A 22103-nucleotide genomic window follows, 5' to 3' on the forward strand; every position below is an offset into this window, starting at 1 on the left:
TCTAACTCAGATTGTTTTTCTAGACTCATATAGCTAACTTAACATCTAGGCAGCGGGTGTGCTGATGTACATTGTAATCCTAGCACTTAGGAAGCTGAGATATGAGGCTCACAGTAAGTTCCAGGCCAGCCTGGGCCACAGAATGAGATTCTGTCTCAAAAAAATAATCCATTAGGCATCACCAATTTAGCACCTCCCAAATTAAGCACCTCACACTGACCCTCCACACATGCACATGCTCTCATTTTTCTACTAAAGGCCCTCCGATGTATGCGATGACAACACATCATTCAGACAAAACCCTAAAGCAACACTTCTCCTCTGTATTTTTTTTTTTAATCACACATCTGGATTAATCAGCAATTCTCCTTATCTTCAAAGTAGACATTGAACTTTAGCTAGGCAGTGAATCAAAGCATTTTTCTCCACCTCTACTATCTCCAGCCTGGTTTACACTTTCATCTCATTATTAGACTTACTTGTAAACCTGTACTTGCTATACCAGTCAATGCTTACATGAAAAAGTGAAAACAAAAGTCTCTGTGTGTGCTGGAGATACAAAGAATTCAGAAGAAGGCCTGGAGCCCATGGTAATATCCTGTGGAAATTCGTATCCAGAGACTCAGGCAATGGGAGACCCAAGGACCTGTGCTGAAAAGAGCCATGAGCCATTACTGGAAGTGTCTATGCCAGAATGCTGAGGGATCTACACTGGAAGACAGGAGACAATGCCCAGGATGAAGACAAGAATTGAAGCTCCCTGAAAGAGAGCGGGAAAAAGAAAAACACAGCCAAAGCTCTTTCAAAGAAAAACAGCTGGACCAATACTATTATGGACTACTGGACTCTTTTAGAATATTTTGCTGAGTTTACACACCTATAATGTCCAAATGACGGAGCTGAACAAAAAAAGGGGATACAGATGAATGTCCCTTTTGTATCTGTGTATTCAAAATGGTTAGGATAGATATATAGTTACATTCTCTTAATGAATAGAGGGATTTGTTCTAATAGTGTCTATAAATAGGATATCATGTCTGCATCTTGTACAGCAATTAACCACTAGGAAGAATGTATGCAATGTGCTAATTATTGAAACTGTCCTACCAATTTGGTTTGAAACTGTCTCATTGCTATTTGTTTCTCAATAAAATTATGGAAAAAAATAAAAAAGAAAAAAAAAAAAAAACCAGGTGGAGCTCCTCCAAGATAAGCAGTCACAATGAAGCTCCTCCAGGGAAGATCAGCTAAAATTCTTCCCTCCTATTTTCCTTTTACCCTCCTACAGCCACCCTCCTTAAAGTGGGTCTTCCATGCCCATAGCCATGCTGACTCCATTCAGCTGGCTGTTTCCCACTCAAGTTGACCATCAGTATGGGAACACATTTCCCAGTCACCCTTGGCAATGGAAAAGCATTCTTTTAAGGCACTGTTGAATTCAGGTCCTTAGGATTTCTGAGATTATTCTTGTATTGCTAAAACTAACTAATCACATTTAACTCATATGATTATTTCTTTATTTTGTATAATATTCTAATTTTGGTGTAGGAAATAATCTTCATTTCTGCAATGAGTACTAACTTTTGAAATAGTCTTTATGTAACGCAGGAATCTGTCTTCTTTTAATGTTTGAAAACTTTTAAGCTCCATGTCACTTTTGGTGGTCTTTTACTAAGTGTTCAATTTTTTCACTGTATAACAGTGCATTTGGGTTTCCTAATTCTTCAATCAATTTTAATAATCTATAATTTCCTCAATGTTGGCTACTTCTAAATTTCCCAATTTAGCATATATTATTCCCTATTAAAATATGAATGACCTCCTTTCTGTCATTCATATTTGTAATCATCCATTTGTAATCCCTTTCCAGTCCTTAATAATTTTATTTTCTTACTTCTACAGGTTACTAAAGATAGTCTATTTTATTGATTTACTTAAGTAAATATCTTTTGCATTATTAATCCACTGTATTTTAAATTTTGGTCCATTCATTTCCTCATATTTTATTAATATACTCCTTTGGTTTTAAAGTTTTTTTTAATCATAGAAATTTTAAAACAAGAACTGTAGAAATTATTTTCAAACTATACCTCTGACAAAGTGTTAATATCCAAAGAAATTAAAAAGCCTTAACTTTTTGGTATTACTAAAAAACCCCTCAGTAATACCAAAAAATTCCAATTAAAAAATAAGTAGTAGATGTAAACATTTCTCAAATAAAGACACAAATAGCTAACAGGTACATGAAAGAAAAGCTTGACATCATAAATCACCAGAAAAATGCAAATCAAAACCACAATAGAGATCACCTTGCTCTAGTAAGAATGGTTATTATCAAAAAGACAAAACAAAAATCCTTGCACACTGCTAGTGGAAATTTAAGTTCACAGTTTTAATATAGAAATCAGGATGGAAGTTCATCAAAAAATTTAAGATAAAACCAGCATGTTATCCAGGAATCCTACTACTAATTAAATAAAAAAGAAATAAAAATAGGTCATAGAGACATTTCTACTCCCTATTTTTATTCCCTATTTATTACAAATTTATTCACAGTAGCTAAGCGATGGAATCAACATAGATGTCCACCAGCTGAAGAACAAATAATGAAAATGCAACACATGCACATATTGAAATACTATTCACCCATAACAAGAAAATTGTGTCATGTGACAACATGGATTGAATTAGAAATCGCTATGTTAAGTGAAGTGGGTCAGCAACAAAAAAGGTAAGTACTACACAATCTCATACATAGACAAAGTACAAAGGAAATGAACTCATACAAATGGAGAGTAAAATGATGGGTACCAGAGGCCAGTGAGAGAAGCGGGGAGCAACTGAAGGAAGCTTGATCAGTGAGTACTTAGACATGCCTAGACAGGAGTAGGAAGTTCTAGTGTGTTATTACTCTGTAAATAACTATATGTAATGTATTAGATAGTTGAAAAGCTAGAAAAAGTCTGAATATTTTCATCACATAAACAAATGGTGTTTGAGGAGATAAATATGTTGATTTAAAGATACAAATCAAATCATCCTATGATACCTATAAATACATATAATTTTTATGTCTTAATGTGTCAAGTGAAAATAAATTTCATATATATTTTTTAAAATAATCAGTGCAACTTTTATATTTTTTGGAAAAAGTTATTGTTCAAAAATAATACACAGCAAGTATTTAAACGTAAATATAATTTGCATATATCTGGGAAGCTCTTTTAAGTGTATCATAATAGAAGATGTGATGTTTTCACATAAAAAGAAACATAGCTCACACATGGAATTAGGCTTATTTGCTTCAAATACGAATATTAGAATAATGCCATGTCATTCACATGTGAGAACATGTGTAACTGATCTTTTAATGGGGTTAAAATGAATCCTGGAAATTTGAGCAACAATGTATATTAAAGGCAAAAAATTGCCATATCCTCTGATGCAGTTACAACAGATTCTCCATTTTTCCTTAAGTATTTTGTGGGCAGGCAAGACAGCTCAGTGGACTAAAGCACCTGCTGAGGCAAACTTAGGCAAGCACAGGGACTGCAGTTCAATCCCCCAGCACCACATGCCCACCAGCCCCACCCACAGGGAAGGGCTGAGCCAGCCAGAGTATAGGTGTGGTGGTGAACACCTGTAACCCCAGAGCTGGAGAGACTAAAAGCAGGAGGATCACCACAAGTCCCAGCTGCATAGTGAGACCCTCCAACAATCAAATACATGAAGAAAAAAAAAGGTATTTCTCAAGAATGAAGCTTTACATACATAAAGATAAGCAGTCTATAAAAAATTAGAAACAATTGAAAGATATAAAAATAGAATTAAAAAGTGGAAAATTCCTATAGAGAAGCTCAATAAGGTTTGTTTTTGTTATTGTTTGTATTTTAGAAAAGGGTCTACAGGGTGTTCATGGTCTCACTACTAGATCAGACTCCTCGTGATCCGCCTGTTTACAGCCTCCCAAGAGCTGGGATTACAGGCACGCACCACCACGCCCAGTCTCAATGGCTGTCTCAGCATGCCCTGGGGGTGGGACCAGTATGGCAGGCTGGGGAATCGAACCTCCTTTAATCCACTGAGCTATTTGGCCGGCCCTCTCAATAAAGTACTTTAGTAATTAAAGATAGTATTAAGAGTTAATAAAAGATTAAAACATATTAGAGCATAAGGTAAAGTTTAAAAAAATCAAAATAGCATATGCATTGTTATTATACCTAAGTACACACATATGAAGAAGAAAAGAAATACTCTCACCTGACATCACTACTTTATACTATATAAAAGACATGGATCTGACATTTTTTTTTAAAAAAAGGAAAGTATAAATGATTTGAACAGAATGAAAGCATTGTAGACAAAATGGATGAATCAAAGCACAAGTGTTTTAAGTATTCCGTAAGATAAGTTCTACCTCAAATACAAGAATAAGAAAAGAGATGAACACACATTTTGATATAGGCTAACAAAACAAGACTGCTTTTGTATTGCAATGAAACATATCCAATAAATGCAAGATTTATAAAAAAAGGGGGGGAGGGATCATATCAAAGACCTTATTAGTCTCACAAAAGTAGAAGCTACTATAATTTAAGAATGATGAAAAGGTTAGGATCAAAGATTAACTAAAGAGAAAAAACTCTAGAACACTTTTCATGTAAAGAAATCTCATCAAGACCATATCAGCAAACACAAGTGAACAATACTCTTGTTGACAAGGAAAGCCCACAAATCACACACACACACACACACACACACACACACACACACACACAGAAATATAGTCATACCAACAACTACCATAAAAATAGTGGCACAAAGAGCCACATATAGAGAATATTTTAAGATTACTGCAATCTGATTTCAAAAACTTCTATTCACAGAAAAGTCACATGCCTCCATAATAATTACCTGGCCTACAACTCAATGACTTTCAATAGGGGCCAGGAAGATGGCTCAGTGGAATAAGCACTTGCCTGGCAAGCTCAAGGGCCTGAGTTCAATCTCCAATTCCACCCCCCAAAAAAATTAAAAATAAAAAAAATGATTTTCAAAAAGCTCAGACACTCTTAATTTCAAAGTTATTTATTCATCAAAGGTGGTGATATGTCATTTCTCAAACAGATTCATACAGAAAGTGGAGAAATTGTCAATTTTATATGATCAGTGACTAGTCATGATACCTTGATTATGAGCACAACTTATCATAAGTTGCTTCAGTTTGAAGTTGCAGGGATAGCTGATCATGTTGCCACTCCTGTTTTGGAAGAGTCCTGGACATGGTCACTCTTATTTTGAGAGATGGTGTGCAGCCACACAGCATCCCGCCCCAGGCACGAAGCCAGAACCCGCAAGCTCTGGGGCTGCACCACAAGAAAAGATGCCTATCAGGGAAGCACCTCCAACTGTTCCATCCACCTCATCATCAAAATTGTTAAGAAAAAGGGTTAAATTTTTACAAAGAATATACATTCATATATATATATATATATATATATATATATATGAATTTGAATGGTAAGGAGAAAATCACTTGAATGAAATCACAAAATATTCCTTAGAGAAATAAAGTTCAGTTTTATGTAAAAAAAGTTGTGATCATTTTGAAGGGGAAAAAAAGCTTATTTTATTCAACTTATTAGGCTGAATGAGTTCCTACCTCCAATCTTACATTTGTAACTATCCAGGCATCTATCTATGCCTACATCTTAAATGGTACTCTTAATACTAATTTTTTTATTTGATACATGTTAATGAAATAAAACTTTCTGATACTGAAATGGAGGAAGAGAATAATGTCACTGCCTGTGCATCTCTTTCCATCTCACATCAGAGAGGTTGAAGTCCACCTTCGCTCCAGCTGCATATGGACCTTTCTTCCTTACTTTCTCTATCTACCCATGTGGACACCTTCTCACCCCTTGTGCCCTGTGATAAACTCATTACTGTACCTGGTGCCTCACTGCCAGAGATGAACTCCTCCCAAAGGAACAATGTTTTTTTTTTTCTTTTTCATTTGAAATACTCTTTCCCTTCTCCCTCCTGTTAGCATTGCTTTCAATATGAGAACTGATGACCACACTATAAAGAACTGATTCATAGGTGGATGTTCTTGGGTAGGTATTATATTAACACGCATAGAGGTGCACACTGCAATTCATTCAGCCTCTGGGAGGCAGAGGAAGGAGGACTGCCACAAGTTCAATGCCAGCATGGGCTGATGTGTTCAGAGCCAGCATGAAGTACATTGAGAGATTGTGTCTCAAATCAATCAATCAATAAGAAATTTCTCAAATGCAGCAAAAGGTGTTTGTTAATATGAAAAAAAACCTGGCTTCTCCAAGAAAAACAACTATTTTAGAAATGTCATGCTGTGGCCTATTTCTCCCTCACTCATAACCAAAGGGGGGAAACAACAAGAAGAAAACCGAACTAGCAATGAAACTAAGCAACCATGGCTACCAGAGTATAGTAACTATAGTATGTCAGTGCAACTTAGCCAAATGAAAAGGGTAACTAAAAACTTGCTTAAAATTCCCTCTCTTTAAAAATGACTGTTTCATAAACAAAGTAAAGAATATTTGGGGGAAAACAATGAACATGCGGCCTCAATTTAATATGGCATGAACTAGATATGAGTTCATGCTATGTCTGCCCCAGATACACTGAACAAAAACAGGAGAAACTTCAAGATTCACTAACAGAACTGAGCATCCCTTTAACTTGGCACCCAAAAGACTCAAAATGGAACGGATATGATCCTACTGTTGACCAAGCCAATTTAAAGTGAGGACAAGATAATAAAGCCTACATTCCAGTCCAGCAATGTGTTTCGCCCCCGTGGGAACATCCACAAGGCCAGTTCCCTCAGGCCACTCTCAGTCACTCCAAACCCAAGTGGTGCCACTGACCCTCGTTATCCAGCCTTCTGACACAGGAATAGCAGACAATGACGTAAGCAGTCAACACTGAGGAGGGAAATCTGCCTCCAACAGCAGACCAGTCCATTCCAGGGTAAACAAACAATGAAAAATGAAATTGATAAAAGACTTTATCATGTGTAACTGCTAAAAAAAAAACAAAACAAAACAAATTTACAAAAACAGCCCATGCTGTGAGTATTATACCAGTATTCACAGGATAAAAGTTACTTTTGGATGTCACAGGGGGAAGGGAATATGCAAAATGAGCCTTAGGAAAGCTTCTGCTTTGAACATTTGAGAACATGCCAACATAATTTAAGAAGAATGAATTATCGTTCAATTATCAAAACCAAAGAGATCATAAGACAGTATGAAATGAAAAGAAAGCACGCAAAATTCAGATGTAATTTTACTTAAAAAGCACCAATATGAATTTAGGCAGAATGAGAAGCATTCCAAAATAGAATCATACTGCACAAGTTCAAACCCAGAATGTACAGAATAAACATAAGAGGCTGTAGAAAGCATCAGGGACTAACAGGCAAAGACTACAAACAGGAATTTAGTGGCTTGGAAAAGAACAAAACAAAAGGGATGACCAGACACATCAAAAACCAAACTTTATGATTCCCCAACCCAAAAAAGGGCCTTGAATAAAACTGAGAAAGCTCATCACATAATGTAATGGACTAAAGAATAAAACATTTACCCATAATCTAGTAAAGAGAATGACTTCTAAAGTAAATGATAGACATTTAAAAAAAATTCAGAAATGAAAAAAAAAGCAACATTCACTAAGGAAGATGAATCAAAATAGGATCAAATTTCTCTTTCATAATTTTATAGATGCAAAAATATAATGGGGAAGATCTCAAACATCTTGAGGGGCAAAGACTGTTTCCAAAGCTTCTAACCCTGACTACGTGAGGCATACTGTAGCAGCTGTGTGTCCAGGTATTTTCATCTTCACGTTGCCTCTCCACATTCTGTTAGGAGTCATTTTTACTCATAAATTTTAAATACTCCCAAAGCCACAACAATAGTCATAATGAAAGGATTAAGAGTGCTGATTAGGACCCCTCCAGAACCAGCCCAGGCCCAGTGAGTGAGAACTTCCACCGCAATCTCAGAACCCCTCTAGATGCAACCCAAGCCCAGAGCTGGCCAGTGTGTGGGAGAGCTTTGGTGCTACCCTGTGCCCGCAGGACCCCTCTGGATGCAGCCCAAGCCCAGCGTGTGAATGAGACCTTCAACCATGTTCTTGGGACCCCTCTGAACCCCTCCAGAACCAGACCACACCCAGCCACTGAGTGAGAACTTCCACCTTGGTCTCTGGACCCCTCCAAACTCAGCCCAAGCAAAGGCCTGGTGAGTGTGTAGGAGAGCTTCTGCACTCCCCTTTTGCCTACTAGATCCCTCTAGACCCAGCGCAGGACGATTTGTGAGTATGATCTATCCTGCTCTCTTGACCCCTCCAAACTCTGCAGCTAACGTCCCTGCAGAGAGGTTAGGGGCCAGAACCATCCAGCTAATCCAGGAACATCTTGCCAGAGGGGCACAACAGGTTCACTTCCAAGGGCTGCAGCCAAGAAGGAGCTGAGCATAGCAGCCAGACCCAATCCAGGCACAACTGGATTCACAGATCTGCACCCAGTAAACTGAGACACTTTGCCAGACCCAGATCTATAAAAGCATCCTCCCTCTTTCTCTCTTGACTGAAAGAGGGAGCAAAAGGTAACTAGAGTGACCTAGTTTGCCTGGAAAACACCAGGTACATCAAGGGAAGTGATCAGACAGAAATCAGTGGAACTAACTTGAATACAAATTCCCAACTTAATATCTGCTTAGCTATATAGACATAATGATTGCTCTTACTGTCTAAAATACAAACCCATTATTACAAAAATTTGTCAACACAAAAACTATAAATACAAAAATATAACTGCCTTAATCATATAAGCTCTCTTGGGTAAGAATTTCAGTAGGTGCTAAGGTTATAACTGCACCAAAGCTTTACATCAAAGGTCAGAGGACAGTGCTATATAAAATGACAAAGAGAAGGAGCAAAATGCAGTCTCAGGCCCCGAGCCCACCCAGAACAAGGGTAGAAGACACTAGCACAGAAAAAATTTGGAATCACACAGCTGAAATGTCTGAATTAATAGTGTCTGAAGGAAAGAAGCAACTGCAGAAAGGTATAGAGGAACTCAGATCAGAAATAACCTCTGAAATAAAAAGAGAAATCTCTGAATTAATAGCATGTGAAGTAAAGAATCAAATGCAGAAATATATAGAGAAAATCAGATCAGAAATGATCTTTGAGGTAAAAAAAGAAAGGAAAACTATAGTGAAAGAATTAATAATTGCTTCTCCAGAAGACATTGATTTAAAAAAGAGGAGATCAGAAAGATGACAGAATCCATCAATGAGCAATATAGGAAAGAAATAGATTGCATGAAGCAGAGTCGAAGAGATACAGAGGAACTTAAAATCTCAATCACAGGCTTGCAAAACCATCTAAGTGAAAGTGAAGATAAAGTTTCAGATCTTGAAGATGCTATCACAACTAATGAAAAGGTAAGAAAAGATCTCTTAAAAACAACTAGGACATAGGAAAAAATAATTCATCACCTGCAAGACAATATAAAAATGAACAATGTGAGACTAATAGGCATCAATGAGAAAGAAGGAGTCAATACAACTGATATAAAAAGAATATGGGCAGACGTGATAGCAGAACACTTCCCAAATATGGGGAATCAATCTGATATTCAAGTAACCAAAGTATGCAGAACTCTAACTAACATCAACCCAATGAAAAACACATCAAGATATATAATAGTCAAGATCCCAGAAATCCATTACACGAATAATATATGGAAAGCTGCTAGACAAGAGAAACAGATCAGATTTAAAAAAAAAAAAAAACACATCAGAATACTGGCAGACTTCACAAACTATAAATACAAGAAGAGCATGGAGCAGAGTACTCCAAGTCCTCTACGAAAACAAATGCCAGCCCAGAGAACTATACTCTGCAAAACTCTCAAGTTTGATGGAGAAGTGAAATACTTCCATGACAAAGAACAACTAAAGAATTTCATGATGACAAAGCCAACCCTACACAGACTGCTAAAAGATGTTCTAGAGAGGGACCAAAATGATCAGAACTCCATGAATGAGAACAGAAGGAACCCATGAAATAGGGCAAATAATTAGAGGCAGGAGAAAAAGGGGCAACAGCAGATAAGTAACATGTTAATCATAAGTCAATATATCTCAATTATAACCATCAATATAAATGGGCTCAATTCACCAATTACAAGAAATAGACTGGCACAGTGGATTAGGAAACAAAAATCCAACAATATGCTGTATACAAGAAACACACTTAACTCATAAAGAAATTCATAGGCTGAAAGTCAGAATTGGAAAAAAAAAAATCACACACCCTTGCACCTCAGAAAAAAACAGGGGTAACAATCCTATTCTCAGACAGTCTCAACTTCAAACCAAGGATAATCAAACAAAACAAAGAAGACCACTATATACAGGTTGGGGGAAAAATTCAAGAGAAAGATGTAACACTCATAAATATGTATGCAGCAAATATGAGAGCACCCAATTATATAAGACAAATCTTAATAGACATAAAAAATCTAATATCTAATACCACAATCTTAACAGGAGACTTGAACACCCCCTTATTCCAAAAAGATAGGTCAAGCAGAAAAAAAAAATTAGCAAAGAAGTAGAAGAACTGAACTAGAGCTTAGAACAAATGGACTTAGTGGACATACACAGTGTTCCACCCAACCACAGTTGAAAACACATTTTTTTTCAGCTGCACATGGGTCATTTTCTAAAAGAGACCACGTACTAGTCCATAGGTCATGCATAACTATATGCAAGAAAAAAGAAATTAACCCATGTATATTATCTGAACACAGTGAAATGAAACTGGAAATAAATGACAAATGAAACCAGAAAAATCCCATGAACATGTGGAAATTAAACAACGCTGTACTCAGAAACCAATGGGTCACAGATGAAATTAAACAAGAAATTTAAAAATATCTACAATTCAATGAAAATTGAAGAAAATGTATCGGAATTTATGAGATACAATGAAAGCTGTTCTTAGAGGACAATTTATAACTGTAAACTCATGCATTAGGAAAACAAACCAGGACAAATAAACACCCTAATGCTATACCTCCAACATCTAGAAAAGGAAGAGCAAACCAAACTCAGAGCCCAAAGATGGGAAGAATTCATAAGGATTAGATCAGAAATTAATTCAATTAAGACAAAGAAAACAATTCAAAGAATTAATGAAACAAAAAGCTGGTTCTTTGAAAGATTAAATAAAATTGATAAGCCCCTAGCTAAACTCTTCAAAAAGAGGAAAGAAAAATTCAAATACAAGCATTAAGGTTGCCTGGCAAGTGCAGGGTCCTGAGTTAAATCCCCAGTACCACAAAAATAAATAAACAAAACAAAACAAAATAAAGAAAAGAGACATTAAAAAAACAAGCAATAAGGAATGCAAAGAGTGTAATTACCACACACCCAGTGGAAATTTAAAAGATCATTAATAGCTACTTTGAGAATCTTTACTCTCATAGAATAGAAGACACAGACGAAATGGAGAGATTCCTGGAAAGATACAAATTGCCAAAACTGAATGAAGAAGATATAGCAATTCTCAATAACAGCCAATTAAATATGAAATGTAATAAAATGTAATAAAACTACTGACAAAAGAAAAGTCCTCATGGATTCACAGCTGAATTCTACAAGAAATTTACAGAAGATATAATCCCTATACTTCTCAAACTCTTCAATGAAATTGAAAAAGGAAGCAATCCTCCCAAAATCATTCCTGGAGGAAAGTATTATACTGATATCAAAACCATGGAAAGACACAACTTGAAAACAGAACTATAGGCCAATCTCCCTCATGAACATAGGTGCAAAAATCCTCAATAAAATTCTAGCAAATAGAATACAGCAAATCATCAAGAAGATTATACACCATGACCAGGTAGGATTCATCTCAGGCATGCAAGGATGGTTCAATAAATGCAAATCTGTAAATGTAATACACTATATCAATAGAGCCAAATCCCAAAATCACATGATCATCTCCATTGATGCAGAAAAGGCTTTTGACAAAGTCCAACACTCATTCATGTTCAAAGTCCTACAGAAAATGGGAATAGATGTCCTCTACTTCAATCTGATAAAAGCCACCTACGATAACCCATTGGCTAACATAATTCTAAATGGGGAAAAACTGTAGTCTTTTACTCTCAGATCTGCTACAAGACTAGGATGTCCTCTATCTCCACTCCTATTCAATATAGTTCTGGAATCACTAGCTAGAACCATTAAACAAGAGAGAGAGAAGTAAAAAGAATAAGAACAGGTAAAAAAGAAGTTAAATTATCATTATTTGCAGATGACATGATACTTTAGTTGGAAGACCCAAAAAACTCCACCAAGAAGCTACTAGATTTGATGCACAAATTCAGTAGCATAGCAAGATACAAAGTCAATACCCAAAAGTCAATAGCATTCCTTTACACAGACAACAAACACACTAAGAGAGAAATTATAGAAACAATACCTTTTACAATAGCACCAAGGAAAATGAAATACCTAGGAATTAATCTAACTAAAGAAGGCAAAGATTTTTTCAAGGAAAACTACAGTACTCTGAAAAAAGAGATCGTAGAGGAGTTCATAAAATGGAAAAATATTCCCTGCTCCTGGATAGGAAGAACCAACATTGTGAAGGTGGCCTTACTCCCAAAATTGTTGTACAGATTTAATACAATCTCTATCAAACTACCACCAACATACCTCCCAGAACTAGAGAAATCATTCCAAAAGTTTATTTGGAACCAGAAAAGACCTAGCAAAGGCAATCCTGGGCAACAACAACAAGGCAGGAGGCATTATAATTCCTGACTTAAAATTATACTATCAAGCTACTGTGATAAAATCAGCATGGTATTTGGCAATTAAGTGAGGTCACTGATGAAACCTAGGGGAGAAAGAACTTTACGATGATCAGGCACACCTCAGAGTGAAACAGTCCAGCTACTAAGGGCACTTTTTGATAGAAGTTGTGTTCAAACAGAAGCTGTATTTCGTCACCACAGCTGTTGTCTTCCAGATTTTGTGAGGAAGTCAATAGCTGCCATGAAAATAATGTCTCCTCTAAGCACTCCTTACATATCTGATATATCAGTATTTCTAAGTCTAAATTCAAAAACCTGTATACTATTTCAATAGCAAAATATGAGTATTAGTCAAAAAAAAATACTGATCAAGATTCATGAGAGAATACTTTAAAAATCCTGATGTTTGACACTATTCCATTACTGAAGAGTATACACTTAGTGTATCTCAGAAATGTAGGTTTCTTTAACTTTGGCATAAGAGACTCATATAAAATAATCATTTAAAAGTCACTATGGAAGCTTGCAGGTTAGCTCAGTTGTTTAAGCACCTGCTGGGGAAACCCAGTCAGGTGCAGGGGATCACAGTTCAATCCCTAGCTCCCTATGGCTTGCCAGACCTGCTCTTAAGGCAGCTTGAGCCAGTCAAAAAAAAAAAAAAGTCACTAGGTAAGTAAAGTCCTAAAGGTGTTCCACTGACACTATCTGAACACATGATGCGAACTCTGTCACTACCTCCAAACAAAGCACTAATGAGGTGATACATGTCTGTACAATGGCATTTCTGTACCCAAGATGCCTGATAACAATTTATTGCATTGTTGGATATACAGAAATAAATAAAATCTGTTTTTTTGCCTATAAAGTTAATCTCACCAAATGCAACATGATCAATATTTGTTTTTTCTCTTTCTTCCTTCCTTTTATTTTATATATATTTTTTAATTTATGCTTTTTTTTCTTGAGGTACTGAGGATTGAACTCAGGACCTCATGTTTGCCAGGTAAATGTTTAAGCTGCTGAACTATATGCCCAGCCCAACGTGATTTATATTTGACAGAGTAGGATACAACAGCAAAATCAGTCTTGATACTGGGTTGGATAAGTCTTTATATTCTGGGATGGGGAGGCTAAGGAAGAGTTTTCCACTACACAGGTAAAGAGAGTTCATATTTAGACATAAGCAATGTGCCAAAGATACAACTGTAATTATTCTTGACACTAAAGTAAAATGTAAGGAAAACATCTGGATGGGTTGCAACCACCTATATTGAGCATTCCTTCTCCTACCTTCTTAAAAATAACAGCAAAGTCTAAAGTTTCTTCAAGATTTTGAAGTTTAAATTTCCTATACACAAAAAGTCTGTTTCTTTCCTGTTTTGAAAGGATCATTGATGAACATACTGCGGTTTTCTTCCTACTGAACCTTGATTTATAACATACATGGTGAAGCTTCAGAAAATTAAGACAGTAGATTTGCCAATATCAATACCCCAATATTGTATGACTCTGCCCAACTTAATTTGTGAGAATTCCCAAAACTCAGAATTTTCGTATCTACTAGGAGCAGTAGAAAAATATTATGAATGTAAATGGGAATTCTCACAAAGTTAGCATCTCTTGGGGCACAGAGACCTAGCACTTCTCTCACTGAGAACTCTACAAACTAAAATAAATACTGAAGGCATCTGAAAAACCGAGTCTCCCAGAAACCTTGAGAATCTATTAGGTTGCTATGGACAGAGAAAGTTCTGCCTAGTCACCAGCTCCGGCCCTCCCTCTTCATCTCTAGAGATTTTCTTCAACATATGATCAACAAAAAAAGAATGTATCTGCATACATGATTCTATTAACAGCTTTCCCATTTAAAAAAAAAAAAAACAGCAGTTTTAAAATCTGGTTTTATCAGATGCAATTCAAACTGTTTATCTGCAATATTTAATCCACACTTAATATCTGTATATACAGGAAACAAGATAATTTTCTCTTCTGAAATTACTTATATTGTTATTTCTGTAGTACCAAACAATATGATAATGCTTTCAGTACTCATCTCCTTAAGCTTTTGAGTTTTCTTTTTTTTTTTTAAATTTATTTATTTTATGTGTGTGTGTGTGTGTGTGTGTGTGTGTGTGGCCAGTTCAGCCAACCGGGGGCGGGGCTGGCTGGCATGTGGTGCTGGGGGATTGAACCGCAGTCCCTGTGCTTTGTTAAGCTTGTTCTAAGTAGGTGCTTTAGACCACTGAGCCATCTCACCAGCCCCAGCTTTTGAGTTTTCTAAATCTCCAAAAGCTAATACTAAGTATCTCTGTAGGTCAGGAAAACAGGACATTTAACATTTCTACAAGTGCTATACAATGCCCTACATTCTGTATATGAACTGTCTTTCTTCTCCCAAATGCAAAGGGCATGAGTTGAAAATCAGGCATCCAGACAGGTAAAGTAATAAGTAAAGCTGGCTGAGTGGAAGGCTATGACAGCTGGTGGCTTCCTCTACCAGAGCTGATGTTGCTGTGTTAAGAGTGCCATGCAATGCTCTTTATCTTCTGGTTTTTCAGTAAAGGACCGAAACCCAATCTTTGTACAGTCTCCCCAACTCAAAATGCTGGGCATTGTGCAGAAAACCCCATCGACATGCAGAGACCAAGAGAAATGCCTCTGCTGGTTGTGTTCAGTCTTGCAGCCTCCAACTGGCAACACGTCTCACTACTGACTTTATTCCAGATATGTCAGTAACTCTTTAGTGCGAACCCATAGGTTTTGTCATTGTTTTTCTAATAATGACACACGTCAGGGCAAAAATGTACAAAGACACTTATTTCCCATACTGTGGCAGTAGTAGAAATTACAGTCACATTACTCACCCTGCTGACTTCCTTAGGAGCTGAGTCACCTGGAGATGAAGAAGGGAGAGGAGAAAATACAGTTAGAAACCCTGGTCAGGTTCTGGAATACCACCTATGTCACTCACTCTCAAACTCAAGGCACTTTGGCAATGATGTCTTTGGAAATCTTCACATTTGATTTTAAGAAAACTAAAAGTTAAACTTAACAAATTGAGAAACATGTATTGTAGTTTTAGAGAAGAAATGTCGTACCACCACAACAACCTTCTTCCAGATTTGCTCTTTTAAGATTCTAAAACAGAAATATCTGCAAATTTGGCCACACTGGCTTATTAAACTATATCCTTAAACCAAGTTAACAGCACTTACACTACTTGATGTACTCGGCTCACAGTAATCTCCCAAAGGACCACTGACTTGTATTCTGAGGGTTAATTCCAGAAGACCTAGAATCGGTGAAAAGCTCTGCTAAAGTATGGAGTGCCCTGACCAGTCAGGGCATGCCTACCAATGGTGCTCTATCTGCCATGAGCCCAATGGTTAGGCATTATTTACTGGTGAAGGGAGAGTGATGGCCTATACTGTGGCTCTGTGAGAAATACCCAAGGGTTTTCCTGGTGGTGCTGGATGTAGGAAAGAGGACACCTACATGACCAACAAGCTAGAGGAAATGACCGGCAATGAATTCCTTTAGGTCTGCTGCTTCTGAACATCCTGTGCATCAGTCACTGGTTCTGACCCCAGAGAAAGTGCCTTTGTGCAGCTCTAGAAGGGAAGTGTTGCTGCAGCTCAGTCTGACTCTCACAGTGCTCTGCTGACAGGTGTCCCTAATATAATGCTGCTACCCTATTATGTCACTGACCTATAGGTTGGCAAGCACTGTCACTTTGAATCCTGTCCTTTCTAGCAATCAAGTCTTGTCCGACTGCCAACATCAGGCCATGCTTATGCCCAAAACCAAACATAACCCATGTAACCACAAAGCAGAGCCTGATTTACTCTGACATAAGCAAAAGTATATTGTCTTTGTCTCACAGGCTCAGACAAGGCTTTGACTGTTCTTTGCACTTATCCAACTTGAATGTGTTAAGTTACTTCACTTATATATATATTTGCAAAACCAACCTTTTGGGGGGAAACTACTGAAGTTTGAACCCAGAGCCTTCGTACTGAGTTACATTTCATGATTCACTTTATTTATTTATTTTTTATTTTTTTGTCCTTCTTATAATCATTTTATTTATTTAACATATTTTATAACATAGGAATCATGTATAACATGGGAATCATGTATGGAAACATGCAGTAGCAATCCATGTTCCTAACCGTTAAAACAAAACAAAACAAAAATCAAGGAAAATGTACTACTCATGTTATGTATGTTTTGTATTCACTTTATTTTAAATTTTGTGACAGGATCTTGATGAATCACAAAGTTGCCCAGGCTAAACTTGAACTGCTGATCCATGGGCAATTTAAAGAATTTGAAAGAATTTTCATTTAGATGAATTATCTTTCCTAAGAAAAATTTTTAAGTGTGTCAAAGAAATACAGAACACTTAATTTTTACAGTATAGTGGGAAGAGCACACAGGAGAAGTAATCTGCTCAGCTGTTCAGAAAAGGTTAAAAGGTGCAGACTCGCAGTCCCTGGCTTTATCACTCTAGGCATGGTGACCAACTTCTGGCACCTTGCAAGTGTGAATGAAGTTTTGTCAAAGAGTGTTTTCAAAGAAACACAGAATATCACCACTTTCCCTGCATGCAGTGCCAGATTCCTTGCATACTGTGCAGAGTTCCAAGTGGCAAGGTGTGACTCGGCAAGCAAGCCCTGCACTTCCACCATACACCAGGACTAAGCTGGGGAGTAGGATTTCCTATCAGCCACCAAAGAAGCTAGCTTTGACCTGAAAGCACTGGGGATCATGGAAATGAAGGACATACCATGGCATCAGAATCTGCATTATTCATGACCACCTGATTACCAACAGAATGGTTCACCACAGAGAGCACTAGTTTAAACAGTACCCTGGTTCTCCAGGAGGTTGCAGGCTCATCCATGTTTATTAAAATCACTTTTATTTCTTTTTTAAAAATGGAGAAAATATTCCAAACACAATTTTTATAACTTTTACAAGCAGTACTAGTTCCTGGGGTGAAAGAATCCCTATGAGGATCTCACAGAAGTGTCACACACCTTTACACTAAGTACTTAATGGTGCACTTTTCTTGGTAAGTACTCAATTCAATATTATGAAAAATCTTTGTAAAAGTGTGCAGACTTGTACATTTCTCATAAAAAAGCATTTGTACTTCTATATTCTTTGATACAAAATGGTATTTCAGTAATGAATGCACATGTATAACAAGCACTTTAAGGAATTCAGAATACACTTGTTGATACCACAGCATTCATGTAGCCATCAGTTTGGTCAGAGTTCTCCCACCGCTTGTTATCATCTTTATTCTATGCTTAGTTTTGAGAGTGGTGGGGGCCACCTCACTAAACTCATACAATTTTGAATCAATAAAGAATTATTATGTTTTCTTACTATTTGATCCACAAAAACTGCATATAGAAGTAAAAACCATGGGGAAAAAAACAATGCAGGAGAAGAAAAAGCAAAGTAACTTTAATGCATTATTAGAAGGAATACAAAGGATTTGAAACTTGTTATTTTTTTAAAATTGCCACTCAGTAAAAGTTGAAATCGATATTGAAAGTTCTGCATCTTAAATTCTATACATTCATGTTTACATTCTGTATAACATAAGGACTAAAATGATTAGTTAAGAACTTCACAATAACAGTAGGAATTAAATACTTAATGCCTTCCGGGTATGGAAAAGCTACATTTTCCATTGCAAGTTGATTTTCATCTCACCTAACAGAAAAATTCTGGTGTTTTGAACAATTTCTAGTTCTTGACTGCTCATTTCTCTGAGGCTTGATGTGAGGTTGGTTATATTAACCTGGTACAAGTAATCTCCCGCTTTTAGTGCTTATTCAACAGGATGAGAGAAGTTCACATGGTCTCACGTTGGCTCTACGTATACACAGAGGGGAGCACTTTGTGGGAGACATAGACATCATCTTCCTCATAAACACTGTACCCTTCTTCAAGATCCTCCATTTCACTCTGCCTTTCAGACTTGATAAATAGAGTAATATTCCTAAGAGGAACACACCAGCTTCTCAGCATGAGCAACAAGTATTTCCCTTGAAAATTCATAAACCGATCATCTTTATTATAGACTTTCATCTTATAGAAGTTGATGTGGCCCCATTCAGCCTTCTCCAGCCATTTCTAGCAAACCACATGACCACAGCATTTTTGGAAAGACAGAAAAAAAAAATTTTTTTTAAAACATTTATTTATTTAGTGTGGGGGGGGCAGCTCAGCCCACCAGGGGGCGGGGCTGGCTGGCATGTGGTGCTGGGGGATCGAACCGTAGTCCCTGTGCTTTGCCAAGCTTGTTCCAAGTAGGTGCTTTAGACCACTGAGCCATCTCTCCAGCCCCAGAAATTTGTTTTCTAACAGTATTTCAATCTTAACATTTAGTCCACAAACACTTATAAACATCTAACACAACATTGCCCTCGTGCAAAAAAAAAAAAAAATTGGCATGGACTTTTGCCCTAAAAATGTTAAAGATAGACTCATTCTTTCCACATTCATTAACAAATTTTAACACATGATTTTTTTCTTTCCTTTTTAAGACTAGGACTTTCACTTAGAAAGCATTTTACAGCTTTTCTTTGGCATATCCAAATTGCCAGCATTGCTGCTCTTTTGCTGTAGGCCGCTATTAAGGAAAATAAAAGTTACTTAAATAGGAGGACCTTGGTGCCATAAGAATTTATCTAAAAAGGCCAAAAGCTACTATGTGACTAGAGTAAGTAGTGCACAGCAAGGACATGCCAGTCTACAGGACAGGCGCCTCCTGCTTAGGTCAGCAAGATGGCAGCAGGCTTCGGGCTACACTGAATGGCACAAGACCTCATGAAGTTCTGCTTCTGAATTGCCATTTAAAGGTTGTACACTTTGGGTAACTGAAAACTCTGAAACCATATTCCTCAGTTAGGGGGACACTAATGTACATGACAAATGCTGAAGAAAAATCTCAGTCAGCCCAATCAAACTAAAAGGAAGAATTAAACTTCACTGCATTTAAAGAATCACAAGGAAGTAAGCGGTTTGTCCTTGCTGGTGGCAGCCATCCTGTCATCATAAGGAAATCAATTTAAAACCAACAGTAACACAACACAAAAGACAGGGGAGTGGGAAGGAGGGAAGACAGGGGGTAGAGAAATAAGAGACACAGATAGGCAGGTAGGCAGGCAGGCAGGCAGGCAGGCAGACAGACGGACAGACAGACGTTTATACCCAGTTATTCACCCAAACTTGAAGCCTGACTTTCCTAGGGACTTAGTACTTAAAATATTTAACATTTTTATTAATTAAGCCAATTTTACCATGTAAAACTAAAAACACTCAAAGAGCAATTAAAAAACTGTTCCTAGAACATGACATTTATACCATTACATTGATGCAGTTATTTAAAACAGAATGTTTCTCATTTCTAACAAATAAATTATTCTGCTTAGGAGTGAAGCCCCAACCAACTGGTTGTGCTCTAATTATACAAAAAGAACCTACAACCTCCTCCTCCTTACTTCCATAAGCCTGACCACAGAAGAGACCCAATTTGTTCTGCCAATTCTTAACTCTTATCCTTCCCACCTTCAAACAATATTTCTTGAGCACTTGAGTGACAGGAAAACTTTTGAGGATTTTTAATATCGCAGAGATTTTTTTAAACAAGACTTTTTGAAAAGATTTTTTTTTTTTTAAATCGTAGTGCAGGGTGGCCTTGAACTTATGGTGATCCTCCTGCATAGGCCTCAGAACTACTGGGAATACAGGTGTGCAGCACCATGCCTGGACCTCCTTCACAGCTTTCAAAAGTAGAGTAATTTACAAATGAAGGAGCTAGATTGGCTCACTTTTCAAATCTTAGCTTCCCTTACTAAGTGTAAGTGGACTTCTTGATCTTTCCAAACTTGCTTTCTTCATATTTATAAAGTACAATGAATTATGAAGATGTTACAATCCAAAGAGACTAATGGATATAAACTTGTTAAACAGAGAAGCCCCTGAAAAAAAATTGCAATTTTGGTGCCATTTAAGAACTTTGGCCAACTCTGGGCAGCCTGTGGGACTCTAGTAAGCTCTGCCCTACTTTAGCCCCCAGAGCACAGGTGTGGAGCTTCTGCTGGTCCTGGTCCAAACTTTTAAGAACTTAGGAGTGGGGGCTGGGGAGATAGCTCATAGAATAAGTGCTTTCCTGGCAAGCACAAGGGCCTGAGTTCAATCCCCAGTTCTGCAAAATAAAATAAAAATAAAAAAAAGAACTTAGGAGGTCTCCAAAGGGACTGTGATCTGTGAGTCCAGTGCAAGCAAGTACAGAGCTTTCCGGGAGCCATTCAACAATTTTGGCAGACTCTGGGCGGCCTGTGGCACTCTGTCTGGGTGATTACTGGGAGCTTCAAAAATGTCAAAACACAGAGCAAAAGGCAATCTCAATTTTCTAGCACACCCAGAACAAATCAAGGAAACAAAACATACAAGAACTTGGAAATCTCTGAAATATTAGCAATTGAAGTAAACAAATAAGTGGATCAGGCTATAGAAGAAGAAAGATCAGAAATAATCTTTTAGGTCCAAAAAGAAAGGAAAACAATTGTGAAAGAATTGCTCAGCACAGCTAAAGAAGATACAGATTTTTTTTTAAAATAGAGGAAAAGAGAAAAATGATAAAAACACTGAATCAACAATACAGGAAAAAATTATAATGCATGATACATTCAATCAACTATCCAGGAAATCACCAACTCCATTGAAAGTTGGCAAAACCACTTGAATGAAACTAAAAATAGACTTTCAGACCTTGATGACAGTGGTGCAGCTAATGAACATGAAAATAAAGATCTCTTAAAACTAACAAGGAACCAGGAAATAGCAATTCAGCAGCGACAAGATGACTAAAGGAAAAATAATATAAGAATAATAGCTGTCAATGAAGCAGTGGAAACAGCACAAATGGCATAAAAAGAGTATGTGCAGAAGTACAAGCACAAAATTTTCCACACATGAGAAAAGAAAATGATATACAGTAAGTGAGGCATATAGAACTCCACACAGCCATAATGAAAACAAATCTAAATCTATACATATAATAATCAAGATCTCAGAAATTCAGCCAAAGAACAGAATATTTAAAAAGTGCTAGAGAAAAGAAACAGATCACCTATAATGGAACGCCCATCAGAATCATGGCAGATTTCTCAACACAAATCAT

General features: G+C 37.0%; 1 protein-coding gene across 2 annotated transcripts in view; it reads right to left on the minus strand.

Annotated features, from left to right (window-relative positions):
- The window catches only part of Pde10a (phosphodiesterase 10A), a 340101-nt gene that overhangs the window by 139546 nt on the left and 178452 nt on the right, over positions 1 to 22103 (minus strand). For both annotated transcript variants that reach the window (XM_012512701.2, XM_023706496.1), the window contains exon 3: positions 15760 to 15788. In XM_012512701.2, coding sequence (XP_012368155.1) covers positions 15760 to 15788 — 29 coding nt within the window. The remainder of the gene's footprint in view (positions 1 to 15759; positions 15789 to 22103) is intronic.

This window comes from Octodon degus, unplaced genomic scaffold (genome assembly GCF_000260255.1).
Source record: "Octodon degus isolate 3935 unplaced genomic scaffold, OctDeg1.0 scaffold00261, whole genome shotgun sequence".
In the NCBI taxonomy this organism is placed as follows: domain Eukaryota; kingdom Metazoa; phylum Chordata; class Mammalia; order Rodentia; family Octodontidae; genus Octodon; species Octodon degus.